This window comes from Cantharellus anzutake (assembly GCF_015039405.1).
Source record: "Cantharellus anzutake strain C23 chromosome Unknown EI90scaffold_25, whole genome shotgun sequence".
In the NCBI taxonomy this organism is placed as follows: Eukaryota; Fungi; Basidiomycota; class Agaricomycetes; order Cantharellales; family Hydnaceae; genus Cantharellus; species Cantharellus anzutake.
Genome location: NW_024066975.1, coordinates 16,250 through 42,216, shown reverse-complemented (window position 1 = coordinate 42,216; position 25,967 = coordinate 16,250). Strand labels below are relative to the sequence as shown.

At 49.4% G+C, this 25,967-nt stretch overlaps 10 protein-coding genes across 10 annotated transcripts; 8 read left to right on the top strand and 2 right to left on the bottom strand.

Annotated features, from left to right (window-relative positions):
• Nucleotides 1-8: 8 nt before the first annotated feature.
• On the top strand, nucleotides 9-389 carry EI90DRAFT_2921278 (uncharacterized protein; the record flags this gene model as incomplete). Its single annotated transcript, XM_039054771.1, has 1 exon — nucleotides 9-389. A coding segment is annotated over one exon (381 nt), but the record flags the coding sequence as incomplete, so codon positions are not given.
• A 24-nt stretch (nucleotides 390-413) lies between these two features.
• Nucleotides 414-1,460, top strand: EI90DRAFT_3058890 (uncharacterized protein; the record flags this gene model as incomplete). The annotated part of the gene is made up of 1 exon (XM_039060400.1): nucleotides 414-1,460. A coding segment is annotated over one exon (1,047 nt), but the record flags the coding sequence as incomplete, so codon positions are not given.
• Nucleotides 1,461-1,860: 400 nt separating this feature from the next.
• Nucleotides 1,861-3,560, top strand: EI90DRAFT_3058879 (uncharacterized protein). Its single transcript, XM_039060399.1, has one exon. It carries the CDS (start codon nucleotides 1,898-1,900, stop codon nucleotides 3,083-3,085), a length of 1,188 nt encoding a protein of 395 aa, XP_038915614.1. The 5' UTR covers nucleotides 1,861-1,897; the 3' UTR covers nucleotides 3,086-3,560.
• Nucleotides 3,561-3,777: 217 nt separating this feature from the next.
• Nucleotides 3,778-5,938, bottom strand: EI90DRAFT_3058867 (uncharacterized protein). Its single transcript, XM_039060398.1, is given in 6 exon segments — nucleotides 3,778-4,090; nucleotides 4,103-4,986; nucleotides 5,046-5,322; nucleotides 5,369-5,738; nucleotides 5,760-5,907; nucleotides 5,919-5,938. The coding sequence occupies 4 exon segments, from the start codon at nucleotides 5,766-5,768 to the stop codon at nucleotides 4,158-4,160; spliced, it is 1,485 nt and encodes a 494-aa protein (XP_038915613.1). The 5' UTR covers nucleotides 5,769-5,907; nucleotides 5,919-5,938; the 3' UTR covers nucleotides 3,778-4,090; nucleotides 4,103-4,157.
• Nucleotides 5,939-6,762: 824 nt separating this feature from the next.
• EI90DRAFT_3016576 (uncharacterized protein) lies at nucleotides 6,763-9,049 on the top strand (the record flags this gene model as incomplete). Its single annotated transcript, XM_039057009.1, has 11 exons — nucleotides 6,763-6,790; nucleotides 6,829-6,878; nucleotides 7,052-7,115; nucleotides 7,166-7,239; nucleotides 7,358-7,673; nucleotides 7,727-7,901; nucleotides 8,204-8,317; nucleotides 8,350-8,379; nucleotides 8,528-8,570; nucleotides 8,725-8,843; nucleotides 8,872-9,049. 11 exons carry the CDS (start codon nucleotides 6,763-6,765, stop codon nucleotides 9,047-9,049), a joined length of 1,191 nt encoding a protein of 396 aa, XP_038915612.1.
• A 1,615-nt stretch (nucleotides 9,050-10,664) lies between these two features.
• EI90DRAFT_1088934 (uncharacterized protein) lies at nucleotides 10,665-11,941 on the top strand. The gene is made up of 4 exons (XM_039051466.1): nucleotides 10,665-10,740; nucleotides 10,803-11,572; nucleotides 11,629-11,768; nucleotides 11,823-11,941. Exons 2-3 carry the CDS (start codon nucleotides 10,924-10,926, stop codon nucleotides 11,634-11,636), a joined length of 657 nt encoding a protein of 218 aa, XP_038915611.1. The 5' UTR covers nucleotides 10,665-10,740; nucleotides 10,803-10,923; the 3' UTR covers nucleotides 11,637-11,768; nucleotides 11,823-11,941.
• Nucleotides 11,942-12,106: 165 nt separating this feature from the next.
• On the top strand, nucleotides 12,107-12,487 carry EI90DRAFT_2921312 (uncharacterized protein; the record flags this gene model as incomplete). The annotated part of the gene is made up of 1 exon (XM_039054772.1): nucleotides 12,107-12,487. A coding segment is annotated over one exon (381 nt), but the record flags the coding sequence as incomplete, so codon positions are not given.
• A 2,515-nt stretch (nucleotides 12,488-15,002) lies between these two features.
• Nucleotides 15,003-16,700, top strand: EI90DRAFT_3058827 (uncharacterized protein). The gene is made up of 2 exons (XM_039060397.1): nucleotides 15,003-15,568; nucleotides 15,950-16,700. Exons 1-2 carry the CDS (start codon nucleotides 15,040-15,042, stop codon nucleotides 16,225-16,227), a joined length of 807 nt encoding a protein of 268 aa, XP_038915609.1. The 5' UTR covers nucleotides 15,003-15,039; the 3' UTR covers nucleotides 16,228-16,700.
• A 254-nt stretch (nucleotides 16,701-16,954) lies between these two features.
• Nucleotides 16,955-18,986, bottom strand: EI90DRAFT_3058825 (uncharacterized protein). The gene is given in 4 exon segments (XM_039060396.1): nucleotides 16,955-18,089; nucleotides 18,152-18,816; nucleotides 18,838-18,921; nucleotides 18,934-18,986. The coding sequence occupies 3 exon segments, from the start codon at nucleotides 18,844-18,846 to the stop codon at nucleotides 17,270-17,272; spliced, it is 1,494 nt and encodes a 497-aa protein (XP_038915608.1). The 5' UTR covers nucleotides 18,847-18,921; nucleotides 18,934-18,986; the 3' UTR covers nucleotides 16,955-17,269.
• A 1,073-nt stretch (nucleotides 18,987-20,059) lies between these two features.
• Nucleotides 20,060-21,464, top strand: EI90DRAFT_3289621 (uncharacterized protein; the record flags this gene model as incomplete). The annotated part of the gene is given in 7 exon segments (XM_039067179.1): nucleotides 20,060-20,256; nucleotides 20,421-20,609; nucleotides 20,629-20,773; nucleotides 20,815-20,935; nucleotides 20,985-21,088; nucleotides 21,143-21,213; nucleotides 21,288-21,464. The coding sequence occupies 7 exon segments, from the start codon at nucleotides 20,221-20,223 to the stop codon at nucleotides 21,462-21,464; spliced, it is 843 nt and encodes a 280-aa protein (XP_038915607.1). The 5' UTR covers nucleotides 20,060-20,220.
• Between the last annotated feature and the right edge of the window lie 4,503 nt (nucleotides 21,465-25,967).

Genomic DNA, 25,967 nt, shown 5'->3' with positions numbered 1-25,967 from the left:
GGAATTTAATGAACATTTCAGATGAACTCTCAAAACTCCACAAAGCAAATGCGGGATATCTTGCCGTGAAAAGCAAGTCGGAGTGCCTGAAAAGTACGCGTGTCCAGATCCAGAAATCGATACTCGATCATTTGGAGAACCGGAAGCACCGATTTGTCTGGCTTCGTGGCTCTCCAGGTACGGGAAAGACTGCTATATCGATGAGTGTTGCCTCGGCTCTTAACAAGCAGGGTCGCTTGGCAGCATCTTTCTTCTGGGACAAGAATCGTCAGGGAGAAGGACTTGCTTCGATTGAACACTTTCCCTCTACTCTTGCACGCCAGCTTGCCTTGTTTAATGCCGAGTACGAAGGTCTTCTTGTCAGTCAACTTCGACAGTCCCCGGCACTGAAGGACCTCCGACTGGAGGAGCAGATGGGATCTCTGATTGTCGATCTCATACACAAACTCTTATCTTTGCGTGGGGAGCGTCCTGTCATCATCTTGGATGGACTGGACGAGTGTGGAGCTCAGGAGGAACTTAGGTCTTTAATGAAGCTAGTACTTATCCTTGATGAGCTGCCTGCCGCATTTGCCGTGTTGGTCAGCTGTCGGCCAGAGTCATCTGTTGTGTCGGCTTGGGTTAGAGCTCGAGCTCAGGGTCTTGTCATACCCTGTGAAGACATGGACATTGTCGCTGAGGAAGAGAACTTCCACACTATCCACCGCATGGTGGAGGAAGGCCTTCGGGATTGCATCGACAACTCTTCCTGGAAACCATCAAAAGAAGAAGTGGATGCGTTTGTCTCAGCATGTCGTGGATTGCCGATTATCGCCTCAATCCGAGTCCGGGATGTCTCCTTTCAAACCTGTCGTGGTGCAACCCTTCGATCCGAGTTCGAATACTTTCGTGATTTGATCGATGCCCCTGAAGACATCAACAAGGAGTACCTGCGTGTACTTCGCCGTGCCTACATAGTCGGTTCATCTGGAGTCCGTAAACATACAGCCAAGAAGTACCGCCAAGTGGTTGCCATAATCAATGCGGCATTCGAGCCACTAAGTGTGTTTTTTATATCGCAGCTGTCAGGAATTGCCGAGGAAGAGGTCCTAGCCATATTGGATCCAATTAGCTCAATTGTTGATCTTTCTTCAAAGATTGGCTTGGAACCTTCTTCGGAAAGTCTTGCAGAAAGTCCTCCAGAAAGTTCCTCAGAGGAAATCCAGAGTGTCAAATTCTATCATGCAACGATGAAAGAGTTCATAACGGGGGATCCGATTGGTAATGAAAATGACAAAGTATTCTTTATCAGAGATGCGAATAAGTATTTCATCGGACTACCACTCCTCCAATTTTTCAATAATAGTTGTGAACGGAATGTGTTTGAGTTGCCCACTGTTCTCCCTTTAGGAGATAAACAGAAATGGGGCGATTTTCGGAAGAGGAAACGTCACCTCCCTCATCATCTCCGATATACTCGTGAATACTTATTAGAACACTTGGACCCCTCACAACTCTTTGCACAAGGGTCCAATTTGCAGAACGAGTTTAATACATTCCTCACACGAAACTTGGTTACATTTATGCACCTTGATGAACTTGGGAAGGGATTCCCTGATGGATTTGATGGATTCAAGGTAAATAAAATTAATGCGTTGTGATTATTTTAATATGATGTCATTTTTAACAGAATTGCGATTCATTCAAACTTTTGAACGAAGCACGTGAAATGCAATCTATGGTGTATCTTGTCTTGGAACCATGGAACCTCTATTGAGTAACCCTTCCTTTCACCCCATCCTCATCACCTTTTCACAAACTGTATGGCCACCTCTCCGATCCCATCCGGATCTTCACCATTTCCGGCGAGTTTTCTGGGCACAAAATCCCATTGAGTGAGGATTTACTCAATGCTCGAATGGTCATGGAGGCGAAGCTACCTAATTTGCCAAAGAAGGTATATGGTAAGGGTATTGTGGCTGATTATGACGCCCAATTCAACGACCCTGATTTTCGTAATGGTATTGTGACATGCGCGGCGCTCTCCCTTGATGGTCACCATGTAGCTCTTGGTTTTGGTAGCGGTGTCATCGAACTCGCTGATATCGACCATCAGCACACAATTTCCCGATTCCAGCTTGATCCACCCAACCATCCAGTCTGGATCGAATTTGTCCATGGCAGCCACCGAGTTGCTGCTGAGGACAATCAGGGGAACGTCACCATCCTTAGCCACGATATGACTTCCATTAATATCGGTACTCTTCCCAACAATCCTCTTCCTGCTGTAACTCGAGTATCAGATAATGGATTATTTATCGTACGGGTTCCACGGAACGCTGATAGTTCTTGGTACGACAGCATGACCCTCATATCCATTTCAGGTGACCCGCACATGCAGCACCTTGCACCCCCTACTTCCAATAGTTTCACTCCAACTTCCAACCCTCCTACTAGGCCCTCTGCATCCCCAGTGATCCCTCACCGTCGCACGCTTGGGTTTTCTCCGGGAGCACATTATCTCGGCGCTTTTGATGGCCTCAGTGCTTTCACCTGGTCGACAGGTTCGGGTGAGCTCATTGCGAGTTATCATGTGACAGATTTCGAGCTTTGGATCATGAATCCTGCTGTTCCCCTCGCCCACTCTTATCGCATTCCTGATCCTGTATCCACTCAGCCTACCCTTTCCTTGACAGAAGGTGAAGCAGCAGATGTACATCATTCTGAAACACACGCAGGGCATAACTTGGACGAATCCTGGATCAAGTGCCCATTTTATGTTATCTTGACCAAGGAGAACACCATTTACATACGGGTGGTGTATGGAATCCATTCATCCGCAGCCGGAAGAACCCCACTTTTCGGAATTGGTATCGGCGAGGATGGGGTAGAAGTGTACTTCGATGGCGAACTTGAATTCTCTATTCCCGAGTATCGCCTAGTTGTCTTTTCTGGTGCCGGAGGTCTAGGCGCTTGGTATGGTGATCAAGTGCCATCTGATCCTACCTATCTGTACAGCCCTCGGTCCAGCAAAGATGGGACTCGAATTCTCTTGCAAGGCCAACAGACAGCTCCAATTGTCGTTGATCTTAGTCAGGTCCTTTAGGATGTTTGTGATCGATTGCAATATATTCTTATTTACCTTGCGCGTTCTATCCACTATCAGAGGGGGAATCGCGAAGCTTCGCTAGGCCGCCCTTCCATCTTTCTGGACTTCCCTCGGACGAGGTTCCTTTTCCCTATGGTGCAGTGTGTATAAATACGGGCTTGGAGACTTCAACGGATCTATGACCATCCCTTCCTTGCACTGTTGTTTACCCCCAGGCTGGACAACATGAATGCTCATCAGCGTTTGCGACCACAGACTTTTTAATTTTGCGCTTTCCATACTTCCTTGATTCACTTTCACTCCGCATCAGAAGAATGAAGGTATATATATCTATCTGTCCATTTAAGCCAACCTGCACCGCTAAAAGGCTTGGCCGAAACGGATCACTTTGAACGTATCAAAAAAATCGGTATTTCTTTTGCCAATTTCCACCGTTTCACCCGGCGTTCATCCATAATGTGACAAAGAACCAATGTTGTATAAATGATAGATATGCGGGTGTGCGAGCGTTTAGTGCTACAAGATACTAATCGGGACAAAGGTGAACGATTTTTTTGCATCGCGTTAAATAAAGTCAACGTATGGGCAACCCCATCCCAACTTCCCATGAACTTATGAGGATTGCCTCGTTCCACCCTGGCTTGATCGCACCGAAACGTGTGGCAGCGAAAGCTGCAGAATTTGTGTCGTTAATCCCAAGACCAGTGCGCAAAGGAATGGGATAGGTATCCTTAAACCCTCCACCCACGGTAGCAGTTCTCGATGACTTCATCCCAGAATCATGCACGCCAGAAAAGAGCAACATTTTATCCAACTGGTTATTGTGTTCGGAACCAAACACATCAGGTTCCTCGACGTACCAGCATCAGCCTGGGGTGGCCATTGATCCATATACTCCACCCGATCCCCGCAAGCCCTACGTACAGAATAACACATCTGCACAGTTTGGAATAAAGTTATAGAAGGTGAGCAGCCAGGGTCCAATATATGCAACTGGAAGGGCACAGTTTTCCTGCAAGTTATAATAAACTCGTCTCATATTGGCGTCTTTGATTTATTGAGGCGCTGATCATGCTATCGCAGCATACAATCCTCCAAACTCCAATGCCGCGTGTTCAAACTCGACGTTCCTGATTTCGACCCATCGTGGCCAGCCAGATCTCCACTGGCGCCTGTAGGCTCTTATCGTTGCCCTTGCTGTGAATGACTCGTACGCACGTGTGGCATGCCCACCAGGCATCGGGCAATGGAGTGCAAGCCATCTCGGCTGTACTTGTGAATTGAGAGTGGCAGGCGGCGACTCTGACCGTACATCGATTAGGATCCGTCTGTTAAGGGTCGCGGCGGTAAGCTGCAATCGTCCGAATCCTGAGCGTTCATCGTATGTGAACGTTTCATGCATGGATCCAAATGGGGAAAACTGGATGACGGCATAAGGGATCATGAGGGACAGTGCAGGGAGGCCGAGGATGGAAAAATTAAACGTCAATGTGCTGACGGCGGTTGGCCCACGGCCAGCAGAGGAGTTAAAGGTATTAGATGATAAGGGCTTTTTCAATGGATTCTTCCGCGATACCTTGAATCGTGGGATACCAGCGGGATATGGGAGTGCTAGAATCAGAGTCCATAATGGGCGGGAGGTCCAGTTGATACGTTGCTTGTCATTAGGATCAGAATGTTCAGTACTTTCATGATCTTTCGCTGGATACCTTGGATGTATCGAACGTTCGCGACGAGGGCGCCAGGCGTTGCCTGAATCCTTGTAATGGATGAGATATGCCTTTTGACCCAAAGCGAGAACACCGCCCGCAATGGCAGCACAATCTCTCGTCGCATTGTCTCGATGGTCACCGAATGTCTGCGCGGGGTCGTGCGAAGATGCGCCAAATGCTTGACACCTACAACATAAAAAAAAGCTCGAATTGAGAAGTGGGTGAAGTGCAGTGTAGCGACGTGCCATGTCCAGCCAGTTGGAAATGATGCGCCCCAGTTCTTTTTCATATGTGCCACCCCAGTGCCTCCAAAGACTTCCAATCCCACCCCATCGGCGCCGATATGCTTCACGTCGTAATTTGCCTTCGATCCGGTTGAGAAAATTGCCCAATGCAATGGAAGTAAAGTTTCCAATCTTGAAAGGGCCATGCTGTGCGGAGTACTCAGTAGAGGGTGCTCCTGCGATAATGGAACACGATCGGTTATGTCTATGGACACTTTCCAGTGCTCGGAAGAGCTTTCTCTACAGGGGACGGTGAGATTACACCGTTGGGTCTTTGGCTCCACGGCGAAGCTTCCAATGAGGTATGTTCAAAGTATATGGTTGCAAACCTGTCTCTGGATCGGGCGGGGAGTCCACGATATGTTGAAGCTCATCAGGAAACAAGTGGAACTCGGCCGGCTCGATAGTAGACGAGTCACCAATAGACATTACTGAGAAATGGAAATAGTGCTTCCGAGGAGTACCTGATGGCGTCGAGTCTCCAAGAGAGCAAAAAATCAGAATGATGGAGAGTCCCGCTGATTCGTCTTGTATCCGAGTATACCAGCCCTCGAAACCGACATACGAAGGGTGAGGGGCATACTGATCCTTTTGCGCCAAAAGGCGCATCGATAACCATCGCGGAAACAATAGGTCGGCTGCTGTTGCGGAAAGCTCTCAAAAGGAACGGGGTACGGCAACCATGTAAGTCGTTCAGCGACAGGTGTCAATTTCCTATTTCCATTGCGCAACCACCTGCCAATTCATTCGGAGGTTGCCAGCTATGGGCACGGCTTACATCCTAGAAGAACCCTTGTATCTTCTTCAGTATATCCGAGGAGGGGCACTTGGCTGTGTAAAATCCGTTGGATATATATAGAGACTTCTCAGATTTAGACTACGACACAAACAACCGTACATACATGGCTCTTGTCCAACATGTCAAGGGCTCGAGGAGGTTCCCTAACTTCTCGCCATATACTAATGCTTTAGCTAAGTGCCCGATGTCTCAAGGAGCTGCCTCAATGTGATTTCCGAACATCGCGGGTCGTCATGCGGTATGTACCACGATTGATCGTGGCGCGAGTGAAATGCCAGTGGCGAACCAATGATGAGAGACACAACTGCTTCGGCTCATCAACGGGATCCACTAATGTGGCCATTCAGGGGGGTTTCCTGTAGTAGCTGGCCCCTTTAGCGTCACAAGAACGCTTGGCTAAACGTTCTTTCATGGGCTTGCGCTTGCTCCAACCAATCACTCAAGTGAAACAGCGAAACAGAGATGTTAGACTAAAAGGCGCCGAAGACAAGCGGGTCATTCCTAGGCTCTATTTCCTGCGCCTTTAGTATTGGGCTCTACCCTTCCTAGGATCCACAATTTCAGTGGGCTCGTTGCTGTCCAATTCTTCGCTTCATAAATTTGAACAAACTGGCTCACACCGTTGGTAGGTAGCTCCGACTCCGACTGGCCTAGTCCATTGTCTGACCGACTGCCTTTGGTCGTGCAGTGAATATACCATCTTGGTACCAAAATTCTGGACAAAAGGCTGTTTACACGTCACTGCCGCCAGGTTTGGGGCCGGGGGTTTGACACCTCCCGAACTGATGCTATCTCGACTCCTACCTCCCCCGATCCACTGCTTTGGTCAACTAGTTACGTAAACCAGTGCAAGCGCCCCGCGAATTGTGTTTACGCAGCATGAAGCGCGCAGTCACTGCGAAGCTTAGTGGGTGCGGTAATCTGAAATCGACAACTCGTCGCTAGGGACGATCCACTTGGAAACCCGACTGGAAAGGGCTTTGGCGCCGCTCATGGTGTGTATTAGGCAAGGCATAGATTGGATTCATGATGAGTTCGAATTTGCGAGCACCATTAGAAACATGTGATAGATATCTGGGTTCGCTGATATACTTGATTGCTGGGTAATCACTCCGTTAGTACCTAATTCGTGAATTGGCTATACGCTGCCCTATGATCTTTGCAATAGCTGCCGCAAGCACTCCATCAGCGCTTGAGCGAAGGTTATAAAGCCTCGAGGACAGTGACGCGAAGTGTGTCACATTCTATCACACACAGCGGTGAAGGGATTGATAACGTTCAGGGTATCCAACTGGTTGCGAAAACGACTTCCTCGGACTGCCGCTCCTTCGGGTTCTCAACAATAATGAGCCAGATGTATTTGGGATGCCTGCTACTCCCATTTTAGGAGATGAACGGGAATTTCGTTCATTTACATCATGTGGGTGATATCACACATAAGTCCTTTAACGATGCTGATGTCATTTTCTGATAGAATTGCGATTCATTCGAGCTCCGAGAGAAGCTCAAAAGAAGAATCGCGCATAATTCCAATTTCGGAACAGTCATCTTCAACTACCGAACTGTTGTTTGCTTTCACCCCATCCTCGTCACCTTTTTACGAACTGTACGATCATCTCTGATCCTGTCCGGGTCTTCGCCATTTCTGGCGATTGTTCTGGACACGCAAATCTCGTTGAGTGAGAATTTACTCAATGCCCGAACGGTCATGGAAGCAAAGTTGCCAAAGAAGGTTGACAGATGGGATGGTGACGCGACCAATTACGAAGCCCAATTCAATCATCGCAACAGTGTTGTGACATCATTCATGTGCGGCGCTTCTCCCCCGATGGTCGTCATGTAGCCCTCGGTTTTGGTGACGGTATCATCGACCTCACCGGCATCAACCAACGCACTATTTCCCGATTCCAGCTCGATCCATGGCAGCAACTGTCGTTACCGAAGAAAACGAGGAGAATGCCAGTCCATAGCCATGGTAGGACCCCCGCAAATCTCGGTATTAATGGCCCCTTCCCTACGTATACTGGTACTTTAGTGTCGGATAATGGATCATTTGTCGGACGAGTTCAAGCCTTGGTGTGACAACATAACGCGTACATCGGCTTCAAACGACCCACACCTCGCTTCCCTTCCATCCTTCCGCTCAAATCCTTTGTTACCCAGCCCTCATCGCCGCACATCTAGGTTTTCTCCTGGTTTACAGAGTTGATTGCGCGTCATCGTGTTACGAAATTCAGTTCTTGGATTATGAATCCCACAGTCCAACCCCTTGCTCACATCTCATATATTCCTGGTCCCGTGTCCACCCGACTCACTGAAGGACACGCGCATCATTCCGAATTAGTGGATGTAAAGTAGACGGGTTGGGCATGCATGAAGATCTTGGCGTCTATTCCCTGTTGCCGGAAGAATCCCGCTATTGTGCACCGGAAACGTGAGTGAGCTACTAATATGGTCCAACTGCAGAACAGAATTCTCTTCCGCGGTGATCTTAGGGTGCGTGACAACAACCGTCTGAGAGCTTGGTATGGTAATGAAGCGCCGTTTGATGCTACGAATCTCTTACCGCTTCCATCCAGCAAGGATGGAACTCCAAGGCCGGATGACGGCTCCAATTGTCGTCGATATTAGTAAAGTCGTCTAGGATGTCCGCAGTCGTCGTCACCCTTAGCCATGGTATCCTCCCCGTGAGTCTTGGTACTCCCCCCAACGGCCCACTCGTGCTGGGACATTGTCAGAGGCCTTGGTATGACAACATGCCGGCAACGTGACGCCTATTCCGACGACCCCCCTCTCCTTCCGACCCTTCCACTCCATCCTTCCACCCGAATCCTTTGCTAGCCATTCCTCGTCGTCGCGCGCCTGGGTTTCCTTCCGGAGTATGGTATTTCGATGGAGTCAGCGCTTTCACTTAGTCGACCGAGTCGGGCGAGTTCATTGCCCCTTACAGCGTTACGAATGTCAGTTCTTGATTTATGAATCTCACAGGTCCCTACCACTTGCTCATATCTCATCCCTGCTCCTGTATCCCCTCGACCCAATCCTCCCTGGTGATCCCGTAGACATACACCTCTCCGAACCGGATATATGCGTGACTCAGATGCGTCCCAATTTACGGCCTCCCACCAAGCACGCACGAAGACCGCTACACATCACGAATCACTAGCACCTTTGGTCGAGCAAGGGGGCGACTCGACTTCTGCTCCAAGATTGGATGACGACTCCAATTGTCGTCGAAATTAGCAAGTCGTTTAGGATGGGTCACGGTCATTGCGATTCCTTCTTCTCCACTGATTAGTCGCCTAGCTCGAGCGTTTTTCTGTCACTGCGTTATACATTGTCCTCCGATTTGTACATCATTTGCGCTTGACATTTTATAATAACCAGTTAGTTGTGAACGACAGGTGAAGGGGGAACAACATCCTCTTGCTCTGAAGTCAAACGGCGAAGCGCCACCACCCCGAACAAGGATCATATATCTACATCAAGATTTTCTTGCATGGATCAGATGAGCCAGGCGTCCTCCCAGCAACTCATGGAATCCCCATCCGACATCCACCTATGGCCCCCATTAATAAACATTGCTCCTACGATACTGGCAGAGATAATTGTCACTTTTGAGGACTGAGGGTGCTTGCGGGCACGCATTCCGAACAGATTATCTTTCGTTTGGCATGAAGACTTATACCCGAAATTTTCTGAGCGGAACCAGCAGATTCATCGCTGTCATCCCGATTATTTGACCCTCTGTAAGGTCAAATGCCTTTCAACCTTGCCGGCGATGTTCGATGCTCTGGATAAATTCAAACAGTAATAGAAAGTGTCAAACTCTCTCTCCCCCACCAGATTGGAAGCACAGAGTGGGTTGGCGGAAAAGAAGAGGAGAAAAATCACCTGTTGAGCATTGCGGGGACGCTTTCCAGTCGGTGGCTCTGAGGGAAGAAGCGGGAGAGCTAGTGATGGGAAAGGATGGACGGACCGTTTTAAAGTAACAACCTGATGGAGCTATATTGACGCGTTAACGCGGAGACGGCGGAGTGACATGAGCAGAAGAAAACAGAGGGAATCGATGAAGTACAATTTCTGGGGAGGGGAGGGGGAGGGACTAACAAAAAGTCTATTGTGGTGCGCTCGTGTGATTGCCGTCTGTATAGAGCCTGAGATCGAGATACTCTGTACGGATGGAACTTCGTCATCACTCCAAATATTAACATCTTCCACCCACCCATCGATCCTCAAGGATAGTAGCACTTGATATGTGGGGGAGGACTAGGTAAATTCATGTTTTAGAACGACAGCGAAACAGAATACCTCCGCTACTTGGATAGGTGCGAGGTCGCCAATTAAAGTTAGAAGCGGATACTACAGATAGAATCCCAGCAGCAATAAAGTCTTAAAGCGCAAGATTGAAATATTTTGCGCATCAGTGCTATTACTGGCCGACAAATAGTGGATACCTCGCCTGGCAAGTGATTGCTGCTAAATTTTCATCTAAGTTTGTGTCGGCATTACACAAAGCCATCCAGTCAGACTCAGCCCACCATCAATGGCTTGGATCCCTATCTATCCCTATACGAGGAGCAGGGAAGTCATCTGGAGCTGTTCTGGTATGACTCAGAACATTGGAATCGAAGCAACCGGGCTGAAGCGTATTGCTAGATGGCAGTGGAGAGGGAATCACCGGGGGGTGACAAGGTGGACGAGCTAGACTCTGATGTTTGTGTGCAATCAGTTTGCAATCAGTTTGAATATTCGTGTATCGGATAGTTTGCTTGGTCCGAACCAAATAACTATCAACGAAGGAGACTATGTCAAAAAATCGCTTACAAAATACTCAAGGGAGCGTAGTAAACACAAGTGGGTTTTTTGGATTTCGTTATCGGCCCTAGGTAGCGTAGTTAACATTCCATCGCTGACAGAAGGGTACTTGAATATTTGTTATCCTGATTTGGCAGTGGTGAGGACAGTACTGCCTTATATGTCGTGTGCGGTTCAACTCTCCTCTCTGCCCACAACACCCTCTGCGATTGCTGATACACGATGTTTGATCGATTTAAGTTTTCTAACAGAGGACATTCTCCTGCACCTCCCGGTGGCCCTTCGCAACCCTCGACCTCTGTTCCCAGCCTTCAGATCACTACTTCTCCCACTGAAAGCGATGCAACGACTAGCACAGATTGCGGTGGATCTGATAGATCCCGTCTTAAGCCTCTTACTGCATCTGGCGGTAGTTCTCGAGGCCGGAAGCGGTGGTTTGTTCGGCACACTCTAGCTAAGCTGTTGAGCGGAAGTCCCAGTCCCGATCCCAATCATATCGACCAATCGAAGCCCTCCGATCACAGACAATCTTCCCCCTCTACGCCCGACCCACCACCCTCTAATCGATCGTCATCTCCCGTTCTCCCTTCGGGGGCCATTGATATCCCTCACATGATGCCCCACGAGCACATCATCCATGGCAACATTGAGACACCCCCAAAACGCACAGGTGTGGACTTAGATACCCCATTTTCGATAGATCGGACGCCGTCATCTTCGGCTGTCCCTGCTGGTGACGGAAAGAAAACAATCATCGCCGCCACAAAGCTCATCCTTCAAACCGCCGCCTCTGCCCTTAAGTTCGTCCCTATCCCAAACCTCGATCAGATACCAAGTATACTCCTGGCATGGCTCCAAGTTTACGAGGTTCGCAGGTGTTGTTGCGATTTTGCGATCTAATGAAATAACCTCCATGTCTTCATGCAGACGATTGACAACAATGACGAAAATCTCAAGGGATTGGACGATGAGGTTCGAAAGGCTCACGAAACGATCTTTAGGCCTCTCCAGTTGTGGACTGGCCAAGTTCCTCTCGAAATAAGTGATCTGATTGAACGATTTAACTTGTATGTGCATTCAATTCATCGTTCTCTCGCCCAAATCTTAACCCTCGGTCACAGAGCTCTAAAACAACAATTAAAGCAAATCGAGGCACTCAAACGTCAAAAGCTTGCCAAGAGGGTAATTTTAGCGACTGAGATAACCCAGGAAATAAGCGCCGTACAGTCGTGCATCCGTGATGCTATCTCCCGCTTTTCGGTTCGTCTCGTCTACATTCAGGCCATTAGAAGATTGACTGGTGGGTTCTCCATAGACTGCTGCGACAACTCTAAATCTCCTCCACACAATTCGGTTATCGGTGGACTGTTTGTTGTTCTCCATTGATTTCACCGTTTGGAATTTAATGAACATTTCAGATGAACTCTCAAAACTCCACAAAGCAAATGCGGGGTATTCTGCCGTGAAAAGCAAGTCGGATTGCCTGGAAAGTACGCGTGTCCAGATCCAGGAATCAATACTCGATCATTTGGAGAACCGGAAGCACCGGTTTGTCTGGCTTCGTGGCCCTCCGGGCACCGGAAAGACCGCTATATCAATGAGTGTTGCCTCGGCTCTTAACAAGCAGGGTCGCTTGGCAGCATCTTTCTTCTGGGACAAAAATCGTCAGGGAGAAGGACTTGCTTCGATTGAACACTTTCCCTCTACTCTCGCACGTCAGCTTGCCTTGTTTAACGCTGAGTATGAAGGTCTTCTTGTCAGTCAACTTCGACAGTCCCCGGCACTGAAGGACCTCCGACTGGAGGAGCAGATGGGATCTCTGATTGTCGATCTCATACACAAACTCCCATCTTTGCGTGGGGAGCGTCCCGTCATCATCTTGGATGGACTGGACGAGTGTGGGGCTCAGGAGGAACTTAAGTCCTTAATGAAGCTAGTACTTATCCTTGATGAGCTGCCTGCCGCATTTGCTGTGTTGGTCAGCTGTCGGCCAGAGTCATCCGTTGTGTCGGCTTGGGTTAGAGCTCGAGCTCAAGGTCTTGTCATACCTTGTGAAGACGTGGACATTGTCGCGGAGAAAGAGAAGTTCCACACTATTCACCGCATGGTGGAGGAAGGCCTTCGGGATTGCATCGATGACTCTTCCTGGAAACCATCAAAAGAAGAAGTGGATGCGTTTGTCTCAGCATGTCGTGGATTGCCGATTATCGCCTCAATCCGAGTCCGGGATGTCTCCTTTCAAACCTGTCGTGGTGCAACCCTTCGATCCGAGTTCGAATACTTTCGTGATTTGATCGATGCCCCTGAAGACATCAATAAGGAGTACCTGCGTGTACTTCGCCGTGCCTATATAGTCGGTTCATCTGGAGTCCGTGCACATACAGCCAAGAAGTACCGCCAAGTGGTTGCGACAATCAACGCGGCATTCGAGTCACTAAGTGTGTTTTTTATATCGCAGCTGTCAGGAATTGCCGAGGAAGAGGTCCTAGCCATATTGGATCCAATTCGCTCAATTGTTGATCTTTCTTCAAAGAGTGGCTTGGAACGTTCTTCGGAAAGTCCTCCAGACAGTCCCTCAGAGGAAATCCAGAGTGTCAAATTCTATCATGCAACGATGAAAGAGTTTATAACGGGGGATCCGATTGGTGATGAAAATGACAAAGTATTCTTTATCAGGGATGCAAATAAGTATTTCTTCGGACTGCCACTCCTCCGATTTTTCAATAATAGTTGCGAGCAGGATGTGTTTGGGTTGCCCACTGTTCTCCCTTTAGGAGAAGAGGGGAAATGGAGCAATCTTCCTAATAGAGAAAGCAACTTCCCTTTTCGCTACCGATATGCTCATCATCTCCGATATGCTCGTCATTACTTATTAGACCACTTAGACCCCTCACAACTCTTTGCACAAGGGTCCAATTTGCAGAACGAGTTTAATACATTCCTCACACAAAACTTGGTTACATTTATCCACCTGGCGCCGCTCAATGAACATTACAAGAGATTCCCTGATGGATTTGATGAATTCAAGGTAACTAAAATTGTTGTGTCGCGATTATTTCAATATGATGTCATTTTTAACAGAATTGCGATTTGTCATATCCGTGCATACCCGACCCCGACCCGACTTCCGGACCTCCACCCTCTTCACCTCCGGAGTTATAACCTACCGCTGCCGTTCCGATACTCACCCTCGGTCCTGGCAACACACCTCCTCCTTACCTCTCACCACCCTCCTACTACTCTGCTCCCCCTTCACAACACCTCCACCCTCCCGTTATCCTCCTACGCTTCCCCCATCCGCTCCGATACTCACCTTCGGACCTGACTACTCTCCTTTCCGCCACTCTCTCCTCCCTCCGTTACTCCTCCGCCACCCTTCCGCCAAGTTACGACCTTCTACCGTTGTTCCGTACTTCGCACTCGGACACCGCTCGTACCTTACTCCGAGCCTCCGTCATAGTCCCTACCTCGGACTTTGACTCCACCTCGGCCTTAGTCCATTGCATTGGTGACCTCATACTACGTAAACACCATTGCCAATATTCCTCGGACTTCCAACCCCGCCTCCGTAACCTCCGTAAGCTCTGCAACCCCCGAGCTTCGCAGACCGCCTTCGGCGCTCTCGCCGCCTGTAATGTATTTCTCGCGTTTTCCCTTCATCCCTATTTGGACTACTGCTTCTTTCTATTCTAGCCAGTTAGTCATCATCCCCACTTCCCCTCATCCTCCTGCCCCTCTGGGCCTCGCCCTCTCTACCTCCTTTCGGACGTATCACAGGTCTTGCCCTATGACCTTCGTCACCGCTCCGCTCCCTCTACCCTTTGTTCCCGTTCAGACGTCTTCGTTCCGATTCGGTCACCCTTTGTTCTCTTTGTGCTTTTGCCCTTCCATTATATATATCGGCGCTTGTACATACTCGTCTTGGTTTCAGTCCAAAATCGACATGAATTCCCCCAAGAGACTTTCCCTCTGCTAGATCCGAAATTAGGGACCCCCAGGACAACCAGCAATGGCACAGCGCTCCACCTGAGTCGCTGAGGCCAAGGTCCTTCCATGCTAAGTCTCCGATTCCACTCCGGAGTCGTCCGAATCCGCAAGTTCTAACACGATTCATTCAAACTTTTAAGAGAAGCTCGAGAAAAGCAATTTGTGAAGTATATGAATGTGACTTCCCTGGCACCATGGCACCTCTATCGAGTAACCCTTCCTTTCACCCCATCCTCATCACCCTTGTACAAACTGTATGGCCACCTCTCTGATCCCGTCCGGATCTTCACCATTTCCGGCGAGTTTTCCGGGCACAGAATCCCATTGAGTGAGGATCTACTCAATGCTCGAATGGTCATGGAGGCGAAGCTACCTAATTTGCCAAAGGACAGTGAGGATGTTGAGATTGATTATGATGCCCAATTCAATGACCGTGATGTTCGTAACGGTATCGTGACATGTGCGGCGCTCTCCCTTGATGGTCACCATGTAGCTCTTGGTTTTGGTAGCGGTGTCATCGAGCTTGCCAATATTGACCATCAGTGCACGATTTCCCGATTCCAGCTCGATCGATCCAACCATCCAGTCTGGATCGAATTTGTCCATGGCAGCCACCGAGTTGCTGTCGAGGACAATGAGGGGAACGTCACCATCCTTAGCCACGATATGGCCCCTGTTAATATTGGTACTCTTCCCAACAATCCTCTTCCTGCTGTAACTCGAGTATCAGATAATGGATTATTTATCATACGGGTTCCACAGAACACTGATAGATCTTGGTACGACAGCATGACTCTCATATCCATTTCGGGTGACCTGCACATGCAGCACCTTGCACCTCCTTCTTCCAATAATTTCACTCCAACTTCCAACCCTCCTATCTTAGCCTCCAAGTCTTCTACTAGGTCCTCTGCATCCCCAGTGATTCCTCACCGTCGCACGCTTGGGTTTTCTCCGGGAGCACATTATATCGGCGCTTTCGATGGCCTCAGTGCTTTCACCTGGTCGACAGGTTCGGGTGAGCTCATTGCGAGTTATCGTGTGACAGATTTCGAATTTTGGATCATGAATCCTGCTGTTCCCCTCGCCCGCTCTTATCGCATCCCTGATCCTGTATCCACTCAGCCTACCCTTTCCTTGACAGAAGGTGAAGCAGCAGATATACATCATCCCAAAACACACGCAGGGCATAACTTGGACGAATCCTGGATCAAGTGCCCATTTTATGTTGTCTTGCAACGTGGGGATAGGAGGTTTGAAGTCCATTCATCCGCTGCCGGAAGAACCCCGCTTTTCGGAACTGTTGGCCCCGCTGGGCTACCAGTGTTCTTCGATGGCAAATTAGAATTCATTATTCCCAAGGAGTATTGCCCAGTTGTCTTTTCTGGTGCCGAAGGTTCAGGCGTTTGGTATGGTGAACGAGTGCCATCTGATCCTACCTATCTGTACAGCCCTCGGTCCAGCAAAGATGGGACTCGAATTCTCTCCCAAGGCCGACAGACAGCTCCAATTGTCGTTGATCTTAGTCAGGTCCTTTAGGATATTTGTGGTCAATTGCAATATCTTCCTATTTACCTTCCGTGTTCTGTCCACTATCAGAGGGGGAATTGCGAAGTTTCGCTAGGTCGCCCTTCCATCTTTCTGGACTTCCCTCGGACGAGGTTCCCTTTCCCTATGGTGCAGTGTGTATAAATACGGGCTTGGAGACTTCAACGGATCTATGACCATTCCTTCCTTGCACTGTCGTTTAGTCCCGGGTTGGACAACATGAATGCTCATCAGCGTTTGCAATCATAGACTTTTTGATTTCGCGCTTTCCATAGTTCCTTAATTCACTTTCACTCTGCATCAGAAGAATGAAGGTATCTATCTATCTGTCCATTTGAGCCAACCTGCACCGCTAAAAGGCTTGGCCGAAACGGATCACTTTGAACGTATTAAAAAAATCGGTATTTCTTTTGCCAATTTCCACCGTTTTGCCCGGCGTTCATCCATAATGTGACAAAGAACCAACGTTGTATAAATGCTAGATATGCGGGTGTATGAGCGTTTAGTGCTACAAGATATAAGGACAAAAGTGGACGATTTTTTTACATCGCGTAAATAAAGCCAATGTATGGGCAACCCCATCCTTACTTAGCCCATGGACTTATGAGGCTCGAAGAGTACCTCATTCCACCTCGGCTTGATCGCGCTGAAACCTGTGGCCAGCGAAAGCTGCAGAATTTGTGTCGCATCCAGATTAATCCCAAGACCAGTGCGCAGATAAGTATCCTTAAACCCTCCACCCACGGTAGCAGTTCTCGATGACTTCATCCCAGAATCATGCACGCCAGGAAAGAGCAACGTTTTATCCAACTGTTTATTGTGATCTCGATGTATCAGCATCAACCTGGGGTGGCCATTGAGCCATATACTCCATCCGACCCCCGCATACGGAATAACACATCTGCACAATTTAGAATAAAGTTATAGAAGGTGAGCAGCCAGGGTCCAATATATGCAACTGGAAGGGCACAGTTTTCCGCAAGTCATAATAAACTCGTCTCATATTGGCGTCTTTGATTTATTGAGGCGCTGATCATGCTATCGCAGCATACAATCCTCCAAACTCCAATGCCGCGTGTTCAAACTCGACGTTCCTGATTTCGACCCATCGTGGCCAGCCAAATCTCCACTGGCGCCTGTAGGCTCTTATCGTTGCCCTTGCTGTGAATGACTCGTACTCACGTGTGGCATGCCCACCAGGCATCGGGCAATGCAGCGCAAGCCACCTAGGCTGTACTTGTGAATTGAGAGTGGCAGGTCGCGACTCTGACTGTGCATCGATTAGGATCCGTCTGTTAAGGGTTGCGGCGCTAAGCTGCAATCGTCCGAATCCTGAGCGTTCATCGTATGTGAACGTTTCATGCATGGATCCAAACGGGGAGAACTGGATGACGGCATAAAGGATCATGAGGGATAACGCAGGGAGGCCGAAGACGGAGAAATTAAACGTCAATGTTGACCCACGGCCAGCAGAGGAGTCAAAAGTATTGAACAATGAGGGCTTTTTTGCCATTGGATCCTTCCGCGATATCTTGAATCGTGGGATACCAACGGGATACGGGAGTGCTAGAATCAGAGTCCATAGTGGGCGGAAGGTCCAGTTGATATGCTGCTTGTCATTAGGACCAGAATTTTCAGTACTTTCATGATCTTTCGCTGAATAACTTGGATGTATCGAACGTTCATAACGAGGGCGCCAGGCGTCGCCTGAATCCTTGTAATGGATGAGATATGCCTTTTGACCCAAAGCGAGGACACCACCCGCAATGGCAACACAATCTCTCGTCGCATTGTCTCGATGGTCACCGAATGTCTGCGTGGGATCGTGCGAGGATGCGCCAAATGCCTGACACCTACAACACAAAAAAAAGCTCGAATTGAGAAGAGGGTGGTGAAGCACAACGTAGCGACGTGCCATGTCCAGCCAGTTGGAAACAATGCGCCCCAGTTCTTTTCCATATGTGCCACCCCATCGGTGCCGATATGCTTCACGTCGTAATCTGCCTTTGATCCGGTTGAGAAAATTGCCCAATGCAATGGAAGTAAAGTTTCCAGTCTTGAAAGGGTCATGCTGTGCGGAGTACTCAGTAGAGGGTGCTCCTGCGATAATGGAACACGATCCGTTATGTTTATGGACACTTTCCAGTGCTCGGAAGAGCTTTCTCCACATGGGACGGTGAGATTATAACGTTGGGTCTTTGGCTCCACAGTGAAGCTTCCAATATTAGGTATGTTCAAAGTATATGATTGCAAACCTGTCTCTGGATCGGGCAGGGAGTCCACGATATGTTGAAGGTCATCAGGGAATAAGTGGAACTCGACCGGCTCGATAGTAGACGAGTCACCAATAGGCGTTACTGAGAAATGGAAATAGTGCTTCCGAGGAGTACCTGATGGCGTCGAGTCTCCAAGAGAGCAAAAAATCAGGATGATGGAGAGTCCCGCCGATTCGTCTTGTATCCTAGTATACCAGCCCTCGAAACCGACATACGAAGGGTGAGGGACATACTGATCCTTTTGCGCCAAAAGGCGCGTCGATAACCATCGCGGAAACAATAGGTCGGCTGCTGTTGCGGAAAGCTCTCAAAAGGAACGGGGTACGACAACCATGCGAGTCGTTCAGCGACAGGTGTCAATTTCCTATTTCCATTGTGCAACCACCTGCCAATTCATTCGGAGGTTGCCAGCTATGGGCACGGCTCACATCCTAGAAGAACCCTTGTATCTTTTACTTGTCACCCAGTACATCCAGGAGGGGCACTTGGCTATGTAGAATCCGTTGAATATCCGTAAGAGACTTCTCAAATTTAGACTACGACACAAACAACCGTATATACATGGCTCTTGGGCTTGGTTTCCAACATGTCAAGGACTCGAGGAGGTTCCCTAACTTCTTGCCATATACCAATGCCTTAGCTAAGTGCCCGATGTCTCAAGGAGCTGCCTCAATGTGGTCTCCAAACATCGCGCATTGTCATGCAGTACGTGCCACGATTGAACATGGCGCGAGTGAAATGCCAGTGGCGAACCAATGATGAAAGACACAACCGCTTCGGCTCATCGACGGGATCCACTAATGTGGCCATTCAGGGGGTTTCCTGTAGTAGCTGGCCCCTTTAGCGCCGTGAGAACGCGTAACTAAACGTTCTTGTGCTTGCTCCCAACCGATCGCCTCAGTGAAACAGCGAAACAAAGATGTTAGACTATATAAAAGGCGCCGAAGACAAGCAGGTCATTCCTAGGCTCTATTTCCTGCGCCTTTAGTATTGGGCTCTACCCTCTGTAGGATCCACAATTTCAGTGGGCTTGTTGCTGTTCAATTCTTCGCTTCACAAATTTGAACAAACTAGCTCACACCCTTGGTAGGTAGCTCCGACTCCGACTGGCCTAGTCCATCGTCTGACTGACTGCCTTTGGTCGTGCAGTGGATATACCATCTTGGTACTAAAAAGACTGTTTATGCGTCACTGCCGCCAGGCTGGGCCCGAACTGACGTTATCTCGACTCCTACCTCCCCCGATCGACTGCTCTGGTCGACTAGTTACGTAAACCAGTGCAAGCGCTGCGCGAATTGTGTTTATGCAGCACGGAGTGCGCAGTTACTGCGAAGTGGGTGCGGTAATCTAGAACTCGTCGCTAGGGACAATCTACTGGGAAGCCCGACTGGAAAGGGCTTTGGAAACATATGATAGATATCTGGGTTCGCTGATATACTTGATTTCCGAGTAATCACTCCGTTAGTACCTAATTCGTGAATTGGCTATACGCCGCCCTACGATCTTTGCAGCAGCTGCCGCAAATACCGCATCAGCGCTTGAGCGAAGGTTATAAAGACTCGAGGACAGTAACGCGAGGTGCGTCACATTCTATCACACACAGCGGTGAAGGGATTCATAATGCTGAGGGTATCCAACTGGTTGTGAAAACGACTTCCTCGGACTGCCGTTCTATCGAGTTGTCAACAATAATGAGCCAGAATTTGGGATGCCCGCTACTCCCATTTTAGGAGATGAACATCATGTGGGTGATATCCAGCATAAGACGATGCTGATGTCATTTTCTGATAGAATTGCAATTAATTCGAGCTCCGAGAGAAGCTCAAGATGAATCGCGCATAATTCCAATTTAGGAACAGTCATCTTCAACTACCAAACCGTTGTTTGCTTTCACCCCATCCTCATCAGCTTTTTACGAACTGTACGGTCATCTCTCTGATCCTGTCCGAGTACTCGCCATTTCTGGTGATTATTCTGGACACGCAAATCCCGTTGAGTGAGAATTTACTCAATGCCCGAACGGTCATGGAAGCAAAGTTGCCAAAGAAGATTGACAGATGGGATGGTGACGCGGCCAATTACGAAGCCCAATTCAATGTGTTGTGACATCATACAGTGGCACTTCTCCCCCTATGGTCGTTATGTAGCCCTCGGTTTTGGTAACGGTATCATCGAGCTCATCGACATCGACCAACGCACCATTTCCCGATTCCAGCTCGATCCACCCAACTACCCTGCCCCATTGAATTTTCCCATGCATGGTAGCAACTGTCGTTACTGAGGATAACGAGGAAAATGCCAGTCCTTAGCCATGGTAGCACCCCCGTAAATCTCGGTATCAATCGCCCCTTCCCTACGTATATTGATACTTTAGTGCAGTCGGACAATGGATCATTTGTCGGACGGGTTCCACGCAAGCTTTGGTGTGACAACATAACGTCAACGCTTACATCGGCTTCAAACGACCCGCAGGTTCTGCTCCCTCGCTTCCATCGCTTCCATCGCTTACATCCTTCCGCTCAATCCTTTGTTAGCCACCGCACGTTTGGGTTTTCTCCCGACTTACAGAGTTGGCTGTGCGTCATCGTGTTCTGCCCTGCACAACTTCCCTTGGGTGGTCAAACGTCTAGCCAAGCCTGGCTTCGATCGTAGGAATGATAACAGCATTGGACTTGCATTTGTTGGTGCAGTTCTCGACGATGTAAGCATTTTGCTTGAGTACGCATCTATGCGCAGCTCAGTTCTGACCGTTCGACCGTGCGCTTGCACTTGTAGACTAGCCACGATTATGTCACCTCAACTTTTGTGGTTCCAACCGTTCGACCGACACATCCAATCGGCTTTGAGTACATTGCTCTAGGAGTTGCATTTTACTGCGACAATATCGTTTTAACCGCCCTCGGTATTTCGGTTGCTCCCAACGGGACTGTTTACATCATTGGTACCCAATGAAGCTAGCGCGCCTGCAAGTGTGTTGACCACGGATGGGTCGTCGTTACCCTACACAGCGGGTAATGCTGGGGATATACCCACCATCCTAAACACAACTTTCACCTGCCTAACATGCAGGCACAATCTCACGCGCATCGCTGAGACTGTTCTTGCCCGATGCCCAATTCCCTTCTGGCAGATCACTAACCTCATGAGTTGAAGGAACCGCCCTGGCTCGTGACCGCGGGATGTAAGAGGAGACCACGCCCTCTCGCCCCGCTTGAAGGCTGATTCGCCTTGGGTACTGCACACCAAATGTGGATGCACTACTTTTGAGCCCGTTTTCGCTGCTGCCAGAAATTGCCAAGAACATTGCAACGTCCGGGATCTAGAGAATGGCCAATCGACTGTCTATCGTACTGCCATATTTAATAGTAACGATGCCTTTCTCTTGGACGGACATAATCAACCAACCCACGGACGAGGGCCACGCCCGTTGGGAAAGATTGATAACCACAGTGCTTCTATATTTGGTTCCTGTCACAGAGCTAGCTGTTGGCTAGCAATCGGAAAAGTGCGCGCGCGCGGGGCTCTTGTGGCCTCGGAACAAGCGCTTTTAAGATAAATTTCGTCGTCCTAAATTTGTGCTGGAATGCCGAGTGTGTGGCTGACACATTAATGTAAAAGATGCACCAAGCACAAACTCGACGGAGATGTGGCCTATAATCAAGCGATCAACCGTCGTGGATGATGGGTGTCGAGATGTTGCCGAGACCGCGCGCGACTTGTTACAGTCATCTCAATTCAGAAACATCGTGGTCAACAATGACCGGATCGCCAGGTCCGCGACTGACACTTGACTTCGACCAAATTCGCACAAGCCCTCGAATCCGCTTTCCTCTTACCCAAACGAGGATGAGTTGAAGACTTCTGATTCCGCTCATATACCATTCTATCGCCTCTAAATAAAGCTCATCCCATAGTGGCACACTGTGGGAAGTCCCCCCATCAGATTGTACTGGGTTGTACCATCACCTAATCGAAAATGCCGGGAGTCCCTATCAGCTTTTTGGAAATGCTCAGTCGTGTGTAGTACCGGGGCTACCTAGCATCTGGATTCTGACTTACATATTGATACCAAAAGACAATTTCGCACATTAACTTAGAGGATTCCAATCCCTCATTCTCATCATCGCTGAGTTCCATGTCCTCCCTTTTCAAGTCCGTCCAGGTGTGGGAAGTTCCCCGTCAGATTGTACTGGGTTTTACCATCACATTAAAATACTTATCATTTTCTTCGAAATGCTGCTCAGTCGAGTGGAGTACCAGGGCTACCGTAGGCATGTGATTGTTGGGAGCAAGGAGACCATTGGGAAGAGTGGAAGCGCGGGGCGCTAATGTCGGTTTTGGGTTCCTTTCCTCATCCTTGTCGGTTCAGGAGTTGCCATTTACTTTTGGAACTTCGTCTCACCTGTCATCTCTCTTATCTCTGTGTTCCCCCCACACTCATCCAATCAATGCTGGATATCCGTAATATGCGCAGCCATGTTTTTCTTGGCTGGCCCTCTGTTTTCTGCATCCTAATACGTGCTTCAATGCTTACTATTGCCAATCCAGGTTGAGCGATCTTGCGCAATCAGCTCATCCGATCTTGGCGATTGTCAGGGCACGGACGGTTATCCGGCCGGCCCGGACCCCTATCCGGATAGGTTGAGTACCCGTAAGCCGATATCTGCGTGTGATTTGCCGTAGTTAGAACGCAGGCTGTATTCAATGCGCTATTTCCGCTATCGCGTCATCCCTCACCCGTTATCGCCCCCTTATCCGCATGATCTATTCTCCTATTTCATGTCGCTTCTCTATCGGCTACCATGTGTTCCCAATGTAGCCGCGCTCTTGTGAGTTGCGGAACTCATGTATATAAGGCCTTATCGCCAGCTGGGTTGGCCCCCCAGCTTTTACAACGACTAGTTTCCCAGGGAGATTCTTACGCGCGAACTGACGCGCGGACTCTGACAGCGATCAAGCCTGCATTGCACCCTTCGGTGGGAGCCATATCTGTGTCTGCTATTCATCTCTTCAATTCTTGAGTCCGACACTGTGGGCCCATGCTCTGTTGCACCGTGCACGCTTCCATTCCAATAGTCAGGCTTGTACAATTGGACGCGTTCCCACGCATTTTGACGTGTTCTTCACTCATTGATGCCAAGATTTTGGGCCAACCGACATGGAAGGACGCAGACCAGATGTGTTATCATGGCATTGCCCAATGTGCTGTTGCAGAGCCTGCACTGGTGCCTAACCACAAAGTGTGCCTACTACTACGCTCTTAACTTTCCTCCCCTTCCCATTTCCTTGCTAACTTTCTACTCCAGGAAACAATCAAACTTCCCAAAAGTGACCGGAATTGGAAGACAATAGCTTCCTCCGCGGCTAAAAGGCGAACTCCCGTTGGTGAGGTACAAAGAGTGCTGGAACCCCGCGGGTCGGGTTTCACAGATGAGCAAACTATGTGTTCCCCACCGTTCACCCCACCATTCACCTCATCATTTACTTTGCGATCTACCTGCCATATTTACCCCACTGATTATTGTCATCCTATCTTCGAAACCGACATGCTCTTGGGACCTACGCCGGCCCCACAGACCCCGAGGGGTTATCCCTGCAAAGGTGTGTTCAAGCGCGAGGTTTAGCGCGAGGTTTTCTCTGCACCCTCAGTATAGCCTTGGGGTATTATTTTCTCCGACACTCGCGATGACAAGCGCCAGTGTATGTGTGTATTGCTATATACCAAATGAATATATTGTTGTTTAATGTCTTCATTTCACGAGACTAATCACGGGTTAGCAGTCTGCCCCCAGCTGACCTCAGGTTTCCGCCCTTGTTTGCCACTGGCTGGGAAACCTGACTGCACCCAGTCGCGACCGCTTTGGCATTCACATGCCTTCTCTCACCGATCGCGGTTTTCCCATGATTTATCGCGCAACTTAGCCTGAACAGGTCAAATCACGCTGCCTCAGTCGTACGCTGAATGTTTTCGGCGCAGATGCGCGAAGCGGACCATTCAGTGGAGGTACGTACTGAATTTTCGCTGTTGAGGAGAGGTTCCATACTACCTTAGGTTTCATACTACCTAGGTCGTGCCTATAAAGGGGCCCTGACGGATCCCTTTTCCCCTCTCCCTATCGCCTGGTATCTCGCGCTCCCCTGGTGAGTGAGATCCAATTTGCCACTTGCCTTTCCGGGCTCACGCTTTTGACCCGCTGCCGCTGCTGCCACCTGCATATTACTCTATCCCGGATTTGCTGCTGCCAATACCGCGATTCTCGACTACATTCCCATCTGCTCCAGCCCCTAGCTTATATTTTCTTGTCTGTACTCTTCGAACATCTTGTGATCACTGGTATGTCGCAGCATGTCTCAACCGACGCACAAAACGCCGCCGCAGATACTCGAGACTCGCAGCATGTCTCAGCCGAGGCCCATGATACAACTGCAGCCACTAGAGACTCGGTCTTTGGAGGGATCGACCTTGAACAGGTTACATCCGCACCTGGCAACGGCCTCCTTCTCGATCAACTCGACAACCTTGTCTCAGGCTACTCCAATCGATCCATCAGTTTGTATGATGCCTGCCGAGGACTCTGCCGTCTCCTCGATGGCGCCACAGAACTTACCCGAGAGCAAACTAATGAACTCTTCGACCGGTATGTTGCCCGTTTCGACCAGATGGCTGAATCTAGAGAAGAGGCAATCGTCCGTGGAACCTGGAGCCATGCACTCCCTGATCGGGGACCCGTTAGCTCTCAGCCAAATCCAATCGATCGCCCCCTCGACCGAGTTGTTGATACAGCCGATCTTTCTGGGGGAACCCATGCAGTCTCACGGGGTCGGCGGCAGCGAGATGATGACGGGGATGATGCACGAGGAGGGGCGAAGCGGCTTCGAGAGGTTGATGACGACCACGACCCCCGCTTTGCCTGGAACTGGGACCTCCCAGGAGGTAACAGACCTTGGGACACTAACTCCTTGCTCACCACCCCACAGAAAACCCTGCAGCTACGCAATATCTACAGCCTCGATGCTAAGGCCACCGTCCGGAGCCTCCTTGCACGAGGACGCTCACCACCCTTCCCCTACAGCCAATGGCGTGACCTCGTATGCGATAGACACATTGACCTCAACACCATTGTCGAAGACCACAACGCCGTCGCTCCCCAGTATCACGAGGCTATCGACCTTGGAAGTGGGGCCGAGCTCACGCTTAACAGAGGACATTCCAAGGGGAAAGCGAAAATTCAGACGGAAGGCGAATGGATTTTGGGTTACCAGAAATATAAGTGTGCACTTCTCTACGCCTACCCACACCGATGGGACGAACTCGACATCTACTATGCACACATGCTGGACAAGTTTAATGTCTGCAACAACACCCTTGGCGTCATCAGATACGACTCCGCTGTCCGCAAGTTTGTCCAAGAACGACACCAGCTCTGCTTCGCCGATATCCACCTCTTTGGTGAC

Coding starts and splice junctions, on each gene's coding strand:
- EI90DRAFT_3058867 (XM_039060398.1), bottom strand. Junction 5,323..5,368: donor ACCTCATTGGAAGCTTCGCC/GTGGAGCCAAAG, acceptor TCCCCTGTAGAG/AAAGCTCTTCCGAGCACTGG. Junction 4,987..5,045: donor TTTCCAACTGGCTGGACATG/GCACGTCGCTAC, acceptor TTTATGTTGTAG/GTGTCAAGCATTTGGCGCAT.
- EI90DRAFT_3058825 (XM_039060396.1), bottom strand. Junction 18,090..18,151: donor TTTCCAACTGGCTGGACATG/GCACGTCGCTAC, acceptor TTTGTGTTGTAG/GTGTCAGGCATTTGGCGCAT.
- EI90DRAFT_1088934 (XM_039051466.1), top strand. CDS start 10,924: ATGTTTGATCGATTTAAGTTTTCTAACAGAGGACATTCTCCTGCACCT.
- EI90DRAFT_3058879 (XM_039060399.1), top strand. CDS start 1,898: ATGGTCATGGAGGCGAAGCTACCTAATTTGCCAAAGAAGGTATATGGT.
- EI90DRAFT_3058827 (XM_039060397.1), top strand. CDS start 15,040: ATGGTCATGGAGGCGAAGCTACCTAATTTGCCAAAGGACAGTGAGGAT. Junction 15,569..15,949: donor TCCAACTTCCAACCCTCCTA/TCTTAGCCTCCA, acceptor GGAGGTTTGAAG/TCCATTCATCCGCTGCCGGA.